The sequence below is a fragment of the Phyllostomus discolor genome, chromosome 8, assembly GCF_004126475.2.
Source record: "Phyllostomus discolor isolate MPI-MPIP mPhyDis1 chromosome 8, mPhyDis1.pri.v3, whole genome shotgun sequence".
NCBI lineage: Eukaryota > Metazoa > Chordata > Mammalia > Chiroptera > Phyllostomidae > Phyllostomus > Phyllostomus discolor.
In genome coordinates this window covers 113,002,147-113,018,921 of record NC_040910.2, presented here as the reverse complement: position 1 = coordinate 113,018,921, position 16,775 = coordinate 113,002,147, and the positions used below count along the sequence as shown (strand labels likewise).

At 67.5% G+C, this 16,775-nt stretch overlaps 1 protein-coding gene across 1 annotated transcript in view; it reads right to left on the bottom strand.

Moving 5' to 3' along the window:
- Positions 1 to 244: 244 nt before the first annotated feature.
- The window catches only part of LOC118496665 (collagen alpha-1(I) chain-like), a 32,460-nt gene continuing 15,929 nt past the window's right edge, over positions 245 to 16,775 (bottom strand). Inside the window, exons 7-12 of the mRNA XM_036009078.1 lie at positions 8,183 to 8,256; positions 6,988 to 7,287; positions 4,275 to 4,497; positions 1,051 to 1,181; positions 772 to 855; positions 245 to 536 (exon numbers count right to left, since the gene is read on the bottom strand). Coding sequence (XP_035864971.1) covers positions 245 to 536; positions 772 to 855; positions 1,051 to 1,181; positions 4,275 to 4,497; positions 6,988 to 7,287; positions 8,183 to 8,256 — 1,104 coding nt within the window. The remainder of the gene's footprint in view (positions 537 to 771; positions 856 to 1,050; positions 1,182 to 4,274; positions 4,498 to 6,987; positions 7,288 to 8,182; positions 8,257 to 16,775) is intronic.

Below are 16,775 nucleotides of genomic sequence, written 5' to 3'. Positions count from 1 at the left end.
AGGGTGGACAAGCTATTTTTAATGGTCTCCATGGCGACAGAGGTTTTGTTTACAGTGACCCCCCCCCCTTCCCTTCATCAAGGCAATTGCTGATTTGCATTTTATTAGAAAACAGGGCTGGCCGGTCCCTGGTGTGGCCAGGAGTGAGGTCTTGGGGGCCTGGGGAGGGTGGGGGGGGCTGCGAGGCTGCTGTGCCCCATCCCACCCCGTCCCTGCAGGGGGCGCTGTCTCGCCCGCTCCTGTTTCAGCGCAGCTGCAGGGGGCCCCTCGGAGCCCACCACAGCAAAGTCGCCTCCGTGCTCGGGGCAGCCGGGCAGGCCCCAGCGTCCCCACCTCCAGCGCCCCGGAGGCCAGCGGGCGCAGAGCTGCGGGCTGAGCCACAGATGGCGCGGCAGCTGCGGGGCCCGCGGAAGCCGGTGCGCGCGGCCGCAGGCCAGGCCCCAGGGGGTGGCGCCATCTGGCCGGGCCGGTGTGAGTGCTTCCCCGGCCGGAGACCCAGAGTCCTCGCACTCGCCGCCCGCCGCCCAGGTGCGGCCCTGCGGGGCGGGGAGGAGGCTGCTGTCTGGCGTCTGGCCCTGGTTTTTTCCCCACCGGCCTTGGACTTGCCGCCCTCCAGGTGTGACCCGGTCACGGGGGAGCAGGGGCCCGTGGTCCTCACTTCTGGGCAGGGGCGGGGGCACGGGATGATCCGTGGCTTCCTGCGGACTCACGCGCTGTCCCGTGCGTGGGCCCCAGCGAGCAGGGCACCGTTGCCCCGCCTCTCACACCCACTTGGGTGCCACACAGGGTTCCGGACGGACGCCTTCCGTCCGGTACAGCGGCTCTCGGGTCCGGGCCGAGCCGTCCCCGGGGTCTCTGAGTGGAGAGCGCGAAGCCCTCACAGCCAGGGGCGCTCGTCCCCGGGGACGCGGACGGGGACGGCGGCCGGGCTGGCTTTGGCTTTCGGTTGTGGCCTCTCTCGTCTCTTTAAAATTCCGTCCGCAGGGGGCATGTTCGGGCAGGTCACCGGCCGTCCCCTCGTCGGGTTAACGCAGCAGAGCCTTCCCGTACTCGCCCGCTTCCTGTTCCCTGGGGGCGGCGGCAGGCCCGGGAGGGGGCAGCTTGCTTTCCTGGGTGCGCTGGCGGGACTGGGCCCGGGGGAGCCTGAGCCTTGGGGTGCACAGGGCCTGGGGGTCCCCATACTGTCGGCGGGAAGCCCACCCCACAGCCACAGGCAGACGCCCAGAGACGGGAAGTGGCCTCGCTGTCACCAGGGGCCGGGGTGCGGGTGGGGGGTGGGACAGTGAACTGGGGCAGGTAACGAGGAAAACCTCTGCATGAGGGGAACGTTTGGAACTTTCTGGAAAGAGGTCGGGGCTGCGCCACCCTGTGAACGCGCTCGGTGCCGCTGACCCGTGCGCTTCGAAGTGGTCAGTTTCATGTGACACGTGAATGTCAACACGTTAAAAACACTGTTTAGCGGAGGGCCGGTTCACTGGAGTCCAATGGGGGCGGTCGTTTATCGGGCCGGGCCGTCCCCATGATTCTGGGCGTCGTCGTCCCCGCCGTTATTTAGCTGGATGGGGCTTCGGGGTCCCAGGTGTGTTAAGGGCCGCCTTCCGCCTGGGGCCACCTGAGCGCCCCGCCCAGACGCCCTGGGCCCCGGAGGCCTGAGCGGCGGAGGTGCCGGCCACGCGCACGCAAATCAGACGCACACGGAAGGCCCCCCCCCCCCCCCGTCGGCGCAGCCCGGCCCAGCAGCAGGGTGGACACGCCGGAACCTCGGTTGTCTCGCGGAGGCGTGCACGCGTCCGCGGACGGTTTCGCGTTCTGGCCGGCGCTACACACCTGCGCGTCCGCACGGGCCTGGCGTCACCGGCTCCCGGGTCCCTCCGCCACCTGCTGGGCGCTCACACCCCCCCGCCCTTCAGATCCCCTCCCTCGGCGGCTTCCGCGGGCTTCTGGAAAGCCCAGCCTGCGTTTCATTTCCCCCAGAATATGCCCCATGCGTGGCGGGCAGCCCGGCCACGTTCAGAGTTGTTTGGTCGCCCCGCCCCGCTCAGGTCCTGGTGGCTTGGACTACGGGCTGGGCCCCGCGGTTCTGTGGTCCAAGTCCAAGGTCAGGTCTCTGGTGAGAGGCTCTTCCTGACTGGCACGCGGCTGTCGTCTCGTGGGACCCCCCACGGCCCAGGAGCGCGTGCACGTCTTTCTATAACGACATGAGTCCGCTTTGCACAGGGATCTCCAAGGGGGCGGTGGCGCTGCCTGGGGGCCTGGGCCCCTCTGGCCTTGCTGGCTGAGAGCCTCCGGAATGATGGTGGGGCCCCCAGGGGACGGCCACCAGGTCCTCAGACAGGGGAGCCTGTGGGACACACGGGCGAGCGGCCTGATTTCCACTGGACAGGGATAGGGTGGAGGCTTGCGGGGCGCTCCAGGGCAGGAAGGACCCTGCTGCTCTCCCTCCTGGCCAGGCTGCTGCCCGGGGGTGGACTGGGGTGGGCTGGGGCTCCTGGCTGTGTGCCGGCCCCTTAAAGGACAGCAGGAAGGGGCCCTCTACACCCGAGGGATTGCCTGTCCTGGGGAGACTGTCACGGGGGAGCTTTTTGCATGTGTTGCCTCGTGGCAGCCCTGTGACACTCTGGGGGGCGGGGGCCGCCCGTGTCCCTGTGTTGGAGATGAGGGACCTGAGGCTCAGAGAGGCTGAGTCGGCCGGATGCAGGTCAGAGCCTGCGGGCGGTGTGCCCCATGCGACCTGGGCCGTGACCCCAAACCCGCACGGCCCGCACGTGCAAGGTGCTTCTTGGCTTCGTCCCATCCCCCGGTCCTCGGCCATCCCCTGCTGGTCCCCCGTCTGGCCTCCTGTGTCACAGGCAGGCAAACGGCAGCCGAACCCATCCAGGCCCCAGACCCCTTTCTCCGGCGCTGCCCCTCTGCGCCCGCCTCGCCACGGCCTCCTCCGCGGCGCCCCGCGCCCACCGGCGGGAGCCTCGCCGCCCGTCCCGCCCGGGCGCACGGACGGACTGCCGCTCCCGCCGTTTCGCCAGAACCCCGGTGTGACTCGGTTCCCCAGTCCCGGGCCGGCGCTCCGCGCGCCGGTGGAGAACTCATTCACACCTGCTGTCGGAGAGCGCTCTCCCCCGTCAGGAGAGTAATTAAGCCATCATCGCACATCGGGCTAATGAATCGCCGCTTCGCACTCGGTTCTCAGGTCGTTTGCTTTCCCAGCTCCGGTGAAAGGGGCGGGGCGCAGCCTGAGCGGCTGCCGCGTGGGCCCCGCCTCCTCCCCCTTCCCGCCCTCTCCCCTGAGACCGCTGTCTGCTGCGCAGCCCCCAGGACACAGTACAGCCCCCAGCACACCCCCCCCCCAGCCCCCGGGACACACCCCAAAGCCCCCAGGACACACCCCAGCCCCCAGGACACACCCCACAGTCCCCAGGACACACCCTGCAGCCCCCAGGACACAAGGCCTCCACCAGGCTCCAGGTCAGGGACAAAGGTGCCACCTGCTTTGGCTCCTTCTCAGGCACCTCGCTCCCAGGTCACCTAGAAGGTGCCACCCAAGGGATGCCCCTCAGAGCTTCCTGGGGCTGACCAAGCGAATGACCCCACGCTGGGCCGCTTAAAACCACAGGAAGGCATTATCTCTCAGTTCCGGACGCCGGGGTTCGGAGGTCAAGGTGCGGGCAGGGCCATGCTCCCTCTGAGGGTCGCGGGGACGGCCCTTCCTGCCTCCCCCAGCGTCTGGGGGCTGCTGGCGGTTGTGGGCTTGTAGCCACGGCCTTGATCTCTGCCTCTGTCGTCACGTGGCCGCGCCTGTGTGTGTTGGATGTCCCCGCCTTCCTCTGTCCCTGCTGTGGGATCGGGCCCCGCTGTGACCCAGGGGGGTGTCAGCCAGAGGTCCTCACGCACATGACACCTTCGGAGACTCTGTGGGAGCTGTGACCTCTGCCTTTTTTGGGGGGCCTTTGCAGCCACCAGCTGCGGTCACACCTGGACGCCTGCGGGGTCCCCAGACAGGCTCCCCAGGTACCACCCAGCAAGTTGGCCCTTCCTCCTGCAGGGAGGGGGCTGGGCGCACGCCCTTCGCAGGACCTGGGTCACACACAATTATTCATCAACGGGAAAAAAAGTTGGCGTTTTGTTGACTCTCTCAAGGCGGTGTCCGTGACCGGCTCATTGACTGGCCCACGGCATGGGCCCATGGTCCTGGAAGGGGTCTTCTCTTTGGGACTGACTGGTTTTTCTCAGGGTGCTTTCCAAATTGCTCCCTTAAATTTTAGTTACAAGCTCGCTACCTGTTTTGAGCGGTAGTACCCAGGCTTGGCCACCTGGCGGCGCAGGCGAGCCACCACGGGGAGGCTGGTCCCTAAGTTTTTTATCTTCGTTTGCACTTCCACGTGGGGAGTGTGGGCTCCTGGGAACCGTCTGCCCTGTGAATCGCCGTCATCCCGGAACCAGCCGGGGGGCAGGTCCGGTCGGGGGACAGCGGTGAAAAGGGCCCTTAAACAGGCGTCCGGGCTGCAGGTGTGAGAGCAACCATATTCCCCCGAGCCCACACTCTGTTCTGAAATCCGGGTTTTCCTGTCTCTGGAGGAGGGCTCCTTGGCGAGGAGGGGACTGTGGCCTCTTCGTGTGACAGCAGCGGGGAGAGTGTGGGGACCTCAACTTTGGCCCCGGTGGCAGGCAAGGTCAGGGTTGTGAGGGGGCTGGCGGGGGTGCTGGGACCCCCCTGCCCCGCCCCCGGCTTCCACAACAGGTGTCTGTGTGGTGGCTGCTGCACACTGGGCTCGCCTGCCCGTGACACAGCCAGGCAGGGTGTCACACTCAGCGTGGGGGGGCTCAGAGAATCGGGACGCCCACCCAGTCCCCGGGCAACCTCCACGCCATCCACCTGTCCGAGGCTCCTGGCGCTCCGTACCCTTCACCCCCTCCTGGTGCCCACCCACCCGGGACTCCCTCCACAGCCCGGGGGCCCCAGAGTGGCCAGCTGGAGTTTGGGGCCCGTGGCTCATCCCTTCACGGTCAGACTTCCCCACCCCACACCCTGTTCCCAGAAACCCCTGCTCCGGTCCTCATGCCCCTGGTCACATCGACCTCGATAGGTGTCCTCCTGGTCACTCCCAGGGCTCCGAGGGCGTCTGTGGGTCCAGACGAGGGCTGGGTGGACCCGGAGGTCTCAGGACTTCTGAGTGCAGGAGACCGATTTCTGTGTCCCAGGAGCGGGCGCTGGAGAGAAGGAAAATGTTTCAAAACCAGTGCAGATTCTCTCTGACCGGTTGGGCCGGTTGTCTGGGGGGGTGGGGGGCGGGGGGGAGCCGAGCCTGCGTCCCCCAGAAAGCCAAGTGGGTGTCTGATGGAGACCCAGAGATCCGGCTGTCTCTCGTCCCGGGTGCCGCTTGGTCCATCCACGACACCTCCTCCTCCTGGCCGCCGGGATTGCCCGGCCGGCTGAGCGCTGGCACAGCCCCCATGTGGGGTTGTCCCGGGGTGGGGACCCTGGCGGCTAGGGTTCCCACCGAACCAGTGCAGTGAGGACAGACAGCCACACGACCCCCGGGAGGCCACCGCACTCCTGGCAGGAAGCCCCCAGGAGAGCTGAGTGCACCCTTGCTCTGGCAGGCAGACACGAGTCTCCCCGGGTCTCCGTGTCCCCATTTGGAATGTGGGGGTGATGTTACCCACCCCCCCGGTGTGAGCGTCAAAGCCGGGGGCCTTGAAGCCACAGGCTGGCCCTGTCTCAGGCCTGGAGGCCGGACGTCTGACATCCAGGGTCGGGGGGCCAGCGCCCTTGAGGCTCTGGGTAGAGCCCTTCCTTACCGCCACCCCCCACCCCGGCCTCTGGGGTCTGCGGGTAATCCCCGGTGCTCCTGGGCCTGTGGACACCCCACTCCAGTCTCCGCCTCTGTCCCTCTGTCCCCACACAGCCTTCTTCCCCCGTGTCCCATCTCCACACACATTTCCCTCTTCTTGCAAGGCCACTGGTCACGTTGGGTTACAGCCGCCCTGAGGACCAGTGCGGACGGACACACAGGGGCCGGCCCTCGAGAGACGGCGCTGCCTGCTGGCAGCTCTTGGAGGAAGGAGGCCCCCCTCGTGGCCTGAGGAGTTAGGACACAGGCATTCGGGGTGGCGCTGGCTGGTGGCCCTGAGCACCTAACTGTGTCCAGTTTGTGTCCGGTTTATACATGTGTCTCCGGGTCTGTGTTTGAGGAGCAGGTGCCCGAGGAGGGCCCGGTGCGAGGCCTGGCAGCTGGGGGTCGGGGCTGATACCGATCACATCGGGCTCTGCGTCCAGGTGGCCGGGGAGCCGCATCTGCACTGGGAGGGCCTGGGACTCGGGGTCCCTGAGTTCCAGGTGCTCGGGGCCCCTTCTGCACGGCAGGGTATCCCTCTGGACGCTCCTGGTTTTGCATCCTGCATCTTTGTCCTTTCCGTTCGGACATCCAGGTCCCCAGGTTCCACAGGTGGAGGACTCAGGGTCCTGTGACGGGGTGCAGGCAGGCGGGTGGGGGGCCCCGCCCGCCCTTGCGGGAGTCCCTGCACCCCGGAGCTGGCGCTGCAGTACCGGCCAGCACCACCAGGGGGCGGCAGGAACCGCAGTGAGGGGAGAGCCGTCCTGCCAAGGATGCAGGGCTGCTCACCTGGCCTGTCCGCTCGTCCCTCCCTCCTGACGGGGTGGGGGGCGACCGCCGACCACTCTGTCTCCTAACGAGCCAGCCGGGTGGATTGGGGGGTTCGGGGGGTGCTGGCGGTGGAAGAGGCACGTGTGGCCGGGCCTTCTCCTCCTGGCTGCGGGCAGGGTGCCCCCGGGGTGAGGCTGGGACCGAACCGGGAGAGCCGAGGCCGATCTCCGTGGAGGCTTTCGGGCTTTGGAGGAAACGCCGAGGGGCTGTCTTGTCCCCCTCCCCCGGGCCCCCCGCCCCTGACGACGCCTCTGAATCGCACACTTCACGCGACCGCTGCCTGGGGCTCTGGGTTTTGGAAAAGGGAACGTGCGCATGCGCTCACCCCTGGCGCTCAGGGGCGTAATGACGCACCGTCACGCCGGCCCGTGGCCCGAGCCCGTCGCACGCGTGGGTCCGCTCCGTAAGGAGGAGGGAGCCTGCACCACAGCTGCGGGACAGGCCCGGGTGTGTGTCCCCCCCGCACGGCGTCGTGCATGTCTGGGGAGGGTCTGTGTCTCCATCCCCAAACTCCAGGACTCGGGCTCGTGGCGGAGGAGGGAGGCGCCGGGCGCACGGCTTCCGAAGCTCCCGCCGGGAGCGCCACGGCCCCTGGGCCCCGATGTCGTTGCCTGCACCGTGTCCCCTGACGGGAGGGACGGCCGGGCTGTGTGGGGCCAGCAGGGGAGGGTGGCCGCTGCGGCCACCACGGGCACCGAGGGAGACCCCTCCCCACCCCACCGAGCACCCGGGACCAGCCTGGCCCTGCTCTTGGGACTTCAGGGCCACCTCGGTGACGCACAGGGTTGAGGGGCTTGCTCGGGGTGGCCCGGCGAGTGAGAGGCCGAGGTGGGGTTTCCAGCTGCAAGGCTACAACGTCCCTGCTGCCCGAGTTCGAATCTGGGGACCGGTGACGAGGAGGAAGATGGTGTGGCGGCCAGGCTGCCTCGGTTATGTCCGCCCCCCGCCAGGCACGCCCTCCCTGCGCTCACCGGGACTGAGACGCAGGACTTGGGGGGAAGAGGAGGAGGAGGAGGCGGCGGCCAGTGGACACGCAAACGGACTGAGGCCAACATGGTTGTGGATAGTCAGCCCCGTTGCCATGACAGCAGGAAGCCCAGGATCGATGGGCCCTGGGCGGGCCGAATTGCCATGCATGTTTCTCCCACCAGGTGGCAGCACGTGCCCTTTCGCAAACCACCTGCCACCTGCCCGGGGAGCTTGGGATCCAGGAAGGGGAGGCGGGCCGGGGGCTTCCCTCCGGCCCCTTCTTTTACAGACTGAGGTGCGGGAGGGAGCTTGGCGGCCCCGAAAGTATGCACTTGCAGTCATGTGGAGCCCGTGGCCCCATATGAGCCCCATTCAATACACACATGCACACACGTGTGGACACATGTGCATGGCTGGCAGTCCCAACTGCATTCCCAACCTCACCCAGCTCCATGCATTGATCCGTACAACAAGCATTTATTAAGCACCACTGGACACCAAGCCTGGCCGGCTGGTGAGAATGCAGGCACCAAGCCGCCCTCCTGACCCACCCGCCGGGGTCATGGTCCAGAGTGTGCCGCCCGCCGTCCGGTCTGGCCACCGTGGCGCGGGTCCCGGTGTATTTCTGTCGGGCGGTGTGGGTCCAGAGGAGGAAGCGAGTGTGACCCTTGGTCACCAAGGGTCCTCATGGACGACCCCGGGAGACGTGTGTGCCCATCAAGGTGTGTGGTGAGTGTGGGGGCTGCCTGGGGGGCGCGTGGGCAAAGCGGGGGGCCTGGGTCTGCCGGCACCCCCGGGCTGGATTCGCAGCCTCTGTCCCCCGGGCTCCCGCCTCACCGGAGGGCTCTGTCCCACTCTCCGGGGGGCGGGGGGCGTGCATCTTCTCCCCCGCCCGCCCCTCCCTGCTCCCAGCTGCCCGATGCGGGTTCCCGGCAGCCGTGGGGCCCTGCACTCTCCCCCGGGGTGGGGGCGGGGGTGGGGGGGCGCGGGGAGCAGCTCGGGCAAGGTCGGGGCGCCCAGGTGAGGGCCCGCACGGCATTGTGAATGCACGGTGGGGCCTCGGATGAAGCGTGCCCGGGACGGAGATAATTGAAAATCAAAAAAGACTTTGTTAATTTGATTAGTCAGAGCGGTAGCTGAATTGTTCTTCATCAAAAGAGATTTAATTTTGACATGCAATTAAATCCTTCTGCTGCGCGGCCTGCCCCTCGCGCTGCAGATGGGCTCGGTGGCGGCGGCGGGGGTGGTGGGGGCGCGGGGTGTGGGGTGCGGGGTGCCGGCCGCAGAGGGGCTGCTCCGAGGCGGCGTTGGGGGGAGTCACGGCCCCAGAGGAGGGGTCGGGAGAGGAGAGGAAGGGATCGCCGAGGGTGGGCTGGCGCAGGGACTCGCATCGAGGCCAAGGCAAGGGGTCTGGACCCAGGAGCCCGGTGACAGGGCGGGAGGGTACAGGGACTGGAGGGAGCAGAGGGAGGCCACTGGCCTGAGAACGACCCCGTGACTCCCGGGAGGGCCAGCGAGGGGGAGTGCGGTCGCCTGTCGGGGGCAGGAGGCTGTCGAGAGCCTGAAGTTGGGAAAAGTCCCGGAGCGAGACCTGGACGTCTGGCTTGGGGGAAGCCAATGGGGCCATCCTGGGGGCCCCCCTCTTCCCCGGGGCAGGGATGGAGCCGGGGTCCCCGCTCACACCCCAGGTTTTCCCTCTCGGGGCGCTCGACTGCATGGAAACGCCCCGCAGGCTTCTCGCAGAGCCTGCGGAACCGGGGAAGGTGTGAAGAGAGACGTTTCTGAGACCCGTGGGTGACACAGAACAAGCTCGAAGGGGTAGGATCGGAACTCGGGCCTCTCTGATCGAGACCTCGTCATCTGTGGTGGGGGGGGCAGGCTGCTGGTCCGCGGCATCTGCCCCCGAGGCCGGGCAGAGAGACCGTGGTCCTGGCAGGTGACCTTCCAGCCCAGTGCCTGGGGGGCGGTTGTCACGCAGGGGGCGGAGGGCAGGGGCTGCCCCGGGGTCGGTGCGGGTGAGGCGCTGTCCCACCCGAGAGCTCGGCGCCCCGGGAGTCCGGCCGGGGGCCTGGGACGGTCAGGCCCAGTGCTCCTTCTGCGGTTGGGGCGCCCTGGCCAGGGGCCCTTTGCCCGGGGGGGCAGGGAGCAGAGGCCACCAGCCTGCGGGTGACCAGACTCCCCGCCAGACCCCTTGGAGGAAAGGGGGTGATTTTCCAGGTTGGGGGTTCTCTGGCCTTGTTTCCCCGGGTCACACGGTCCGTGACAGGGTAGTTCACTGCAACTTAATATCTAGACAGACAGACGCCTTGGGGGAGGGCGTGTGTGTCCCTGTGTCTGCGTGTCCCCACACCTGTGTCCCCGTGTCCCTGGACACGCACGGGCACCCCAGCCGTGTGCTGAAGTCTGGAGCCCGGTGAGGGGAACGGGTTTTACCGGAAGGGAAGTATTCTGTGCTTGTTCGGGGACTCAGGGACCCCCCCACCCCGGGCCGCCACCCCACGCGGTCTCTTTAAAACCATCAGGAAAACCACACAGAACACCCCCGCACCTGCGCACCCTGGCTGGAGGGCGGGTGACTCTCACCTCCGTGGAACCCAGGTGGGGGGGCAGCTGTGTGGGCTCAAGGTTTGGGGTGGGGGCTGGGCGAGGGGGACGAGGACGTGGGGGCGAGGCCACTGGGGTCTAGAGGAAGCTCCCGGCTACGGGGCCCGTGGACGTGGGCAGGGACCCATGGGCCGTGGGCTGGTGCTCGGGCACCCTGACTCCTCCACGCTCGGGCGGTCCCCAAGGGGGAGGGACGACAGAGGCTGGACATCCTGGTTCCCTCGCTGAGCCGCCCCTCCTCACCTGCCTGCCGCAGTCCATCCTCACCTGTCCCTTCCCCGCCCCGCCCCCAGTGGCTCCCGCTGCCTCTGAGCCGGGCTCCTGGCTGCAGGGAATGCACCATCAGCCAGGCCACCAAGACCACCGGTGACTTAACTGAACCAGTTTGTCCACAGGGGAGTGTCATCTCCCCGACAGTAGCTTGGAAGGAATTCCGCTGGACACTCGGCTTGGAGTTCCTGCCCCCCCCCCCCCCAAGGCCCGGCATTTACCCCTGTTGGCCGTGCTGGTCTCCGAGGTCAGAGCCGAGATGGGGCCCCTGTCCCCCACCGCCACCTGCCCCCGCCCCTGCTCCAGTCCCTGTGGGGTGGGGCCCCCGTAATCCGTGCTGGTGACCAGCCCGCCTGGGAAGGAGTTCCCTCCGCCGTCTCCCTCGCCTCCGGGGGTGAGGGGACCCTTGTCTCCACCGAGCGGCCAGGGCCTGGAGGGCCGGGTCCCCGACCCCCCGGGACGTGACGTCACCGAAGGCACCCAGGGTGGGTGTCTCCCAAGGCCGGGGGCCAGTGTGACAGCTCGGGGAGCCGGGGCTGGGGGCGGGGGGCTCTCCGGAGAGGAGGTGCCGGGGCTGGGCTGTGTGGCAAGGGAACCGTTTCTTCGAGTCGAATCCCAGCACCGGGAGGGGCTCCGTCTGAGCGGAAACCCGGCCGGAAGCCTTTCCCGGGTCCTCCAGCTCCCGAGTGTGCACGCTGCGTGTGCTTACAGCAGGCGCTCCCGAGCAGGAGGGCACGGGTGGCCCGCGGGCACGAGAACGGCGGACCGCACGCGTCTGTGTGACCCCCTGCTGGAGTGTGACCCCTCGCTCACACGTGGGGGCAGCCAGTGCGTACCTGCTCCTCCCTCAGCTCCATTTAAATTAAAGCAACGGTTAAGAGCCCCACCCCCTCCAGTTTCCATTTGCTGGCGAGGCCTCCCGCAGCAACCAATTAGCTTAATGAGTTTTCCCCACTCCCGGGTGTTACAGAGCCTGTTTGTGCCCGGGAGCCGGTCCTCAGGAGAGGGCTGGGCCCTTCCCACCCCGAGGCGGAGGCAACCCCTGCCCACCCCACGCCAGCCGCCCCCTCCCCCACTCCCCCGAGGGAGAAGCCTCCCAGGTGTGTCCCTCCCTCCCAGGCGCGTCCTTCCAGGTGGCCTGTGGGCTTCATCGGGGGGACGCCAGCCCTGATGGACTCACACATGTCCCCTGGGTCCTGCAGAGCTTCCCGCCCCCGTCCCCCCGCCCCCGCCTGCTCTGGCCGCTGTGTGTCATGTGCCCGCTCCTGCTCCAGCCAGGGCCGGTCCGCCCCTCTGGGCAGAGACTGCTCCTCTAGGGCTCAGCGTGGAAGGGGTGGGTTCCGGCTGGCCTGCTGCCTGCCTCCCTTCCCGGGACAGCCTGCGTGCCCGCGGTCAGCGGGGCTGGCGGCCGGGTCCTTGGCCAGCCCCGTCCTCCCTGGGTCTTATTTCCTCCAGACAGAGATGGGGGCTGTGGAGGCGGGGAGGGAGGGAGGTTGTAGGGGGCTGTCAGCTGACGGTGGGACCTCAGAACGCAGCAGGGTGGGCGGGTCACCGGGAATGCGTGGGGCCCCACCCCCACCGGAGCCTGGGCTCTGGAACCCAGGCCTCCCACCTGCCCGCTGAGAGCCCACGCTCAGCGCCCCCTTCAGGTGGCAGGAGGCAGGAGCACGCCCACGGTGACCCTTTGTGTGTGGTCCATCCCGGTGCAGAATGTTCCGGGTGAGATGCTGCGGTGTCCCCGGGGCCACTCTGCGGGGTTGCCCTGGAGGAGCTGCCCCCCCACCTGTCCTGGGAGTCCATGACCGGGTGGGCACCCAGGGTGCGAGGTGGCTCCGAGCTGTCCCCCCACCCCGGGGCCCGTGACGGGTTGCCGGAGGGGGATTCTGCGCTGCTCCCTCGTGTAGTTGCTGCCCGTGCAGCCTAGGCCCTGCCCAGGGACATGGGTCCCTTCTGAGTCCTGGGCGTCTCGCTCCACCCGGCACATGCCCCCCAGGGCCCACGCTGGTGACAAGGGCACGAATCTGGTCGACGTGGTCAGGGTTTTGAGCAGAATCAAGCAGGGGGTCAAGGTCAGGGCGCCCGAGGAGGAGGAGGGGCCGGTGGGGGAAGGGGAGGCCCCACCCCCCGGGAGGGTCCCCGCATCTGTCCTCTCTAAGTGAGCGGTGCTGGGCCGGCAGCGGAGTCACCGGCATCGACTTCGTGGGACGGGGCATCCATGCGGCATCTCGGGCGAGGGGCCCACTGGCACGCCGGCGGCCGCCGGGAGCCCAGCAGTGGCGCTCCGTCCAGGGTGTGTTGGTTTCTGGGCCTGGGGACGCCGACTCCGGCAGGTGAGTCTGGTGCCGGCGCGGTGCACCTCAGAGTCACAGCTTCCTCCCGGAGCCAGCGCGAGCCACCGGGGCCGCCCGCTCCTTTAAGAGCAGATAAACCCTCTAGGGATGAAGCACAGCGTGGGGAAGACAGGCCTGAAATCCTCGGTGTTAATGGCTCAGGCAGCCGAGGCCGGGCCCCGCACCCGTGCATGCCGGAAGCATCCGGCGCCTGAGCTTGAGGGGTGGCCGCCTGACCGCAGGGGACACCAGCGCGGGCCTGGTTGTCCAGTGAATGGCGGGCTGGGCATCGGGCTGCCTCTGGTCACTTATGGCGGCCAGTGACTTGTTTCTGTCCCGCTGCTGCTGGCCCCCAGCTCCCCGAGGTCAGGGCCCCCTGGCCACTCTGCCGGTCCCTCTGCCGTGTCCCGTGGGTGGGGGCGTCCCGGGTGCTGCCCCCCCCCCCCCACCCGCGTCTGCGCTGAGGCCTGGAGGACGGGGCGGGGCCATGGGCAGACTGGCGGAGGGGGGCCAGGCAGAAGGACCAGCCAGAGGCGCTTCTGTCCAGTGCGCTGCCTCCCCCTGGCCGCTGACGCAGGGCCCGCGTGCGTTCCACTCGTCGGGCAAAGTGCAACTAGCCGCAGTTCTCAGGTCATGTGCGTGGAGCGTAGCCTCCTCCTTGTGAGGTGTCTGCTCTTGTGGGGGTCCCCATGCTGCCAGGGGGCTCCGAGGATCAGAAGCATTTGGCCGTCCAGAATGCCCCTCGAGCTAGTCAGACATGAGGGGGCCCAAGGCCCCTTCCCCACACGAGGGGGCAGCCACGCAGTGTCTGGGGTCTGCTGGTGGTCACCTCAGAGGTGGCAGGGGAGGGACGTGGCCCCTGAGCCCCCGAGCCACCTTCACCAGGCAGCTCTCCCTGTCCAGAGCTGCGGGTTACTTTGAGCCCCAAAGAAGGGTGCAGGACATAGGGGCTCCTCGCCCCCTACAGTGCCCTGGAGGCCCCCAGCTGGCGTGCATAGCCTGCACTCTGTAGCCCGGGGCAGCCCCCACAGCCCCCGCAGCCCAGCTCCAGGCCCAGCGCAGGCGGCCGCCCACGCCTGCCCCTCCCGCGCCCCCAGGGGCCCTCCGCCCCCGCAGCCCCGGAGCTTGGGCCAGTTTGGCTCCCAGGGAGCCGCCTCCCATCGTCAGACTCGGGGTCTCAGCCGGTCCGGGTGCATTTCGTCTGACCCGGCGACGAGCTGACAGTGCTGGCTCCAGAGAAGCGGGAACGCGAGGCGGGTTCTCCGGAAGGGGCGGGAGGGTCGGAGAGCCGCAGGAAGTTCCGGGCGCCCCGCCTTGCACCGAGCGACCCCCCAGCGGGGCAGAACTCACACTCCGCAGGCCGAGCGTGGCTGGTGCCAGAGCAGGTCCCCTCGGAGGGAGTGACGCGTTATGGGCCGCCTGTGAGCCCCGACCCCTGAGCACGCCCCGGCAGGCAACCTGGTCCGGGGCGGCCGCGTTATTTACGGACTCGGGGAACCTCGAGGGACAGCCAGCGCCTCCTGCGTGTTACCGTGGAAGTGGCAGTTAACCACCCAAATAAGACACTTTTATCACGTTTTTATTGAAGTTTTAATGAACAAATAAACAGGAACCTGCATATGCCCTGTGAGCCGTGTAGAGACAACTAAATCAGGGTGGGGTGGCGGGGAGCGGCCACGCCCCCACGTGCCCCGCCTCTCGGGATAAAGAAGTACAAGAGCGAGGCAACTGCACGCAGGTGGGCGCCAGCGACCGAGCGCAGGGGGTGGGGGCGGAGTGTGGGAGGGAGGGAGCCGGGAGGGGGTCCCCTGCCACCGACGGCCCCTGCCGGCTGGGGCACCCAGGCGGGAGGCCTGCTGCGCTCGGGGACAAGAGGTGGTGGCCGAGGGGTTCGGAGGTGTTTCGGGAATCCTCCTGACCCCACTGAGCACGGGGCGTGCTGCGGCGGCGGAATCTTCCCATCGCCCTGGGGACCCTGGGGACATCTGCAGGACGGGAGGGGGACGGCGGAGGGTTCCGTCGCGGAAGGCGGAGGGAGCTGAACGGAGCGGTTCATTGGCTGAGCCCGCTGGTGACGTCATGGGCGGACCGGTCGGCAGAAGGCGGGGCGAGGGCAGGCGTGGGGGGACATGACCCACTGTCTGCGGGGTGGTGTCCGATGAGGGGGGGCGGGGGCGGGTCAGAAGGACAGCACCCGTGGTCACCGTCTTCCAAACCTTCGAGGCCAAATGTGGGTGTCTGCGGACGTGGGGGGCGTTTGTCCCTTTGCCCGCGTCCTTGCCTTCCCCCCCAGGACATGCGCCTCTGTGGCCGGAAAGGGACAGCGGCGGGGACAACCCAGACAGGCTGCCCGCTCCCGCGGCGATCACGCACAGTCCACCAGCCCGCGGGCCGCCACGCCCCGATTTTACCGCAGCTAAGTTAAAACTCACGTGACTGCTGCCCTCCCCCCACATAATTAGTTTCTTAAAAAAAAAAAAGTCAAGGAATTTGATCCAGAGCAACTTTTCTCAATTAACATTTGTGATCACGTTTCTGAGTCTCCGCGGCCCAGTGCCGAGGGGCGCTGCGACACCGTCTGGCGCCGCCTAAATTGTCGATACCGAAGACCCTGTAAATTAACACAGATGGTGGAAGGGAGCCTCCCGGCTTCCTCCTCGCGCCTCTGCCGCGGTTGGATGTTGCAGCGGGGGCCCCGAGGCCCAGCCAGGAACCCCTCCGCTGCCAGCCCAGCCCGCTGGGTCTCTGAAGCCAGCGGACAGATTTCCGTGCCCTGGGGACTCGGCCTCAAGGGGACTGACTTCCCACCTCCTGGTCCCAAACTGCCCCCTTGCGGAGCCTGACCCCAGGGAGCCCCGGGCTAGGGACTGTCCAGGCCCGGCCCTGTCTGGGCTGGCCCCCTCACGGTGGCCGGGTTGCTGTGTTTCGGGGGGTGCCCAGGCAGTCACAGGGCTCCCTGCCAGCCGAGGCTGGCTGGCCAGTGGGTTTCTCAGCTCCCAAGCTGGCTGCCTTTGTGGGGTTGTTTTAACGTGTGCGTAGTTCTCCAGGGCCTCTGCCCGTGGGTCTGGAAGCTCGCCCCTCTGAAGTGTCCAGCATCCCTAAACACGGGGCTTCTCGGGCTCAGCGCGCGGAAAATACCCATCAGCGAAGGTGCGTGGGGGTCAGGAAGGCTGAGGGAGGGTAAGACACCCGGTCAGTGGCACGCTGGCTGCTAACATGAAAAAAATCAAGAAGTAAAAATGACACCCCTTGCCCTGGCTGGCGTAGCTCAGTGGATTGAGTGCGGGCTGCGAACCAAAGCATCGCAGGTTCAATTCCCAGTCAGGGTACATGCCTGGGTTGCAGGCCACGGCCCCCAGCAACCGCACATTAATGTGTGTGTGTGTGTGTCTCTCTCCCTCCCTCCCTTCCCTCTCTAAAAATAAATAAATAAAATCTTAAAAAAAAATGATGCCCCCTCCGCCTCCGAAGAGCCCAGTGCAGTAGATGGTTCGACCCAGCAGAACCTGCTGGAACCAGTGTGCCGGGCCTGCGGTGGTCTGCAGGGGAGTGGGGACTCCGCCTCTACCAGGATGCCAGGCACAGTGGGCCGGCGGCCTGGGCCGAGGGTGCCCCCCCCCCGCAGGGCGACCCCTCACCTGCTGCAGCCACGGCGAACACCTCTCTGTGGACTCGGGGGAGGTAGGGGCTGGAGGCTGCTGGGTGAAGTACAGTTGAGTTTGACTTACAGATAAATAAATTTTAGTATCTGATGTATACTCGTACTAAAAAGTCTTTGTTGTTCACTTGACATTCATATCTCACGGGGCATCTGCATTTTTATTTGCTACGTCTGGCAGCCCTGGGGGGGGGGGTGTCCTGGCAGTCAGCCAACCCCCCTGGCCCCAAGCCTCGTGGTGGGAGGTGAATTCGGGGTAAGGTGCAGCCCACCTAGCTGATC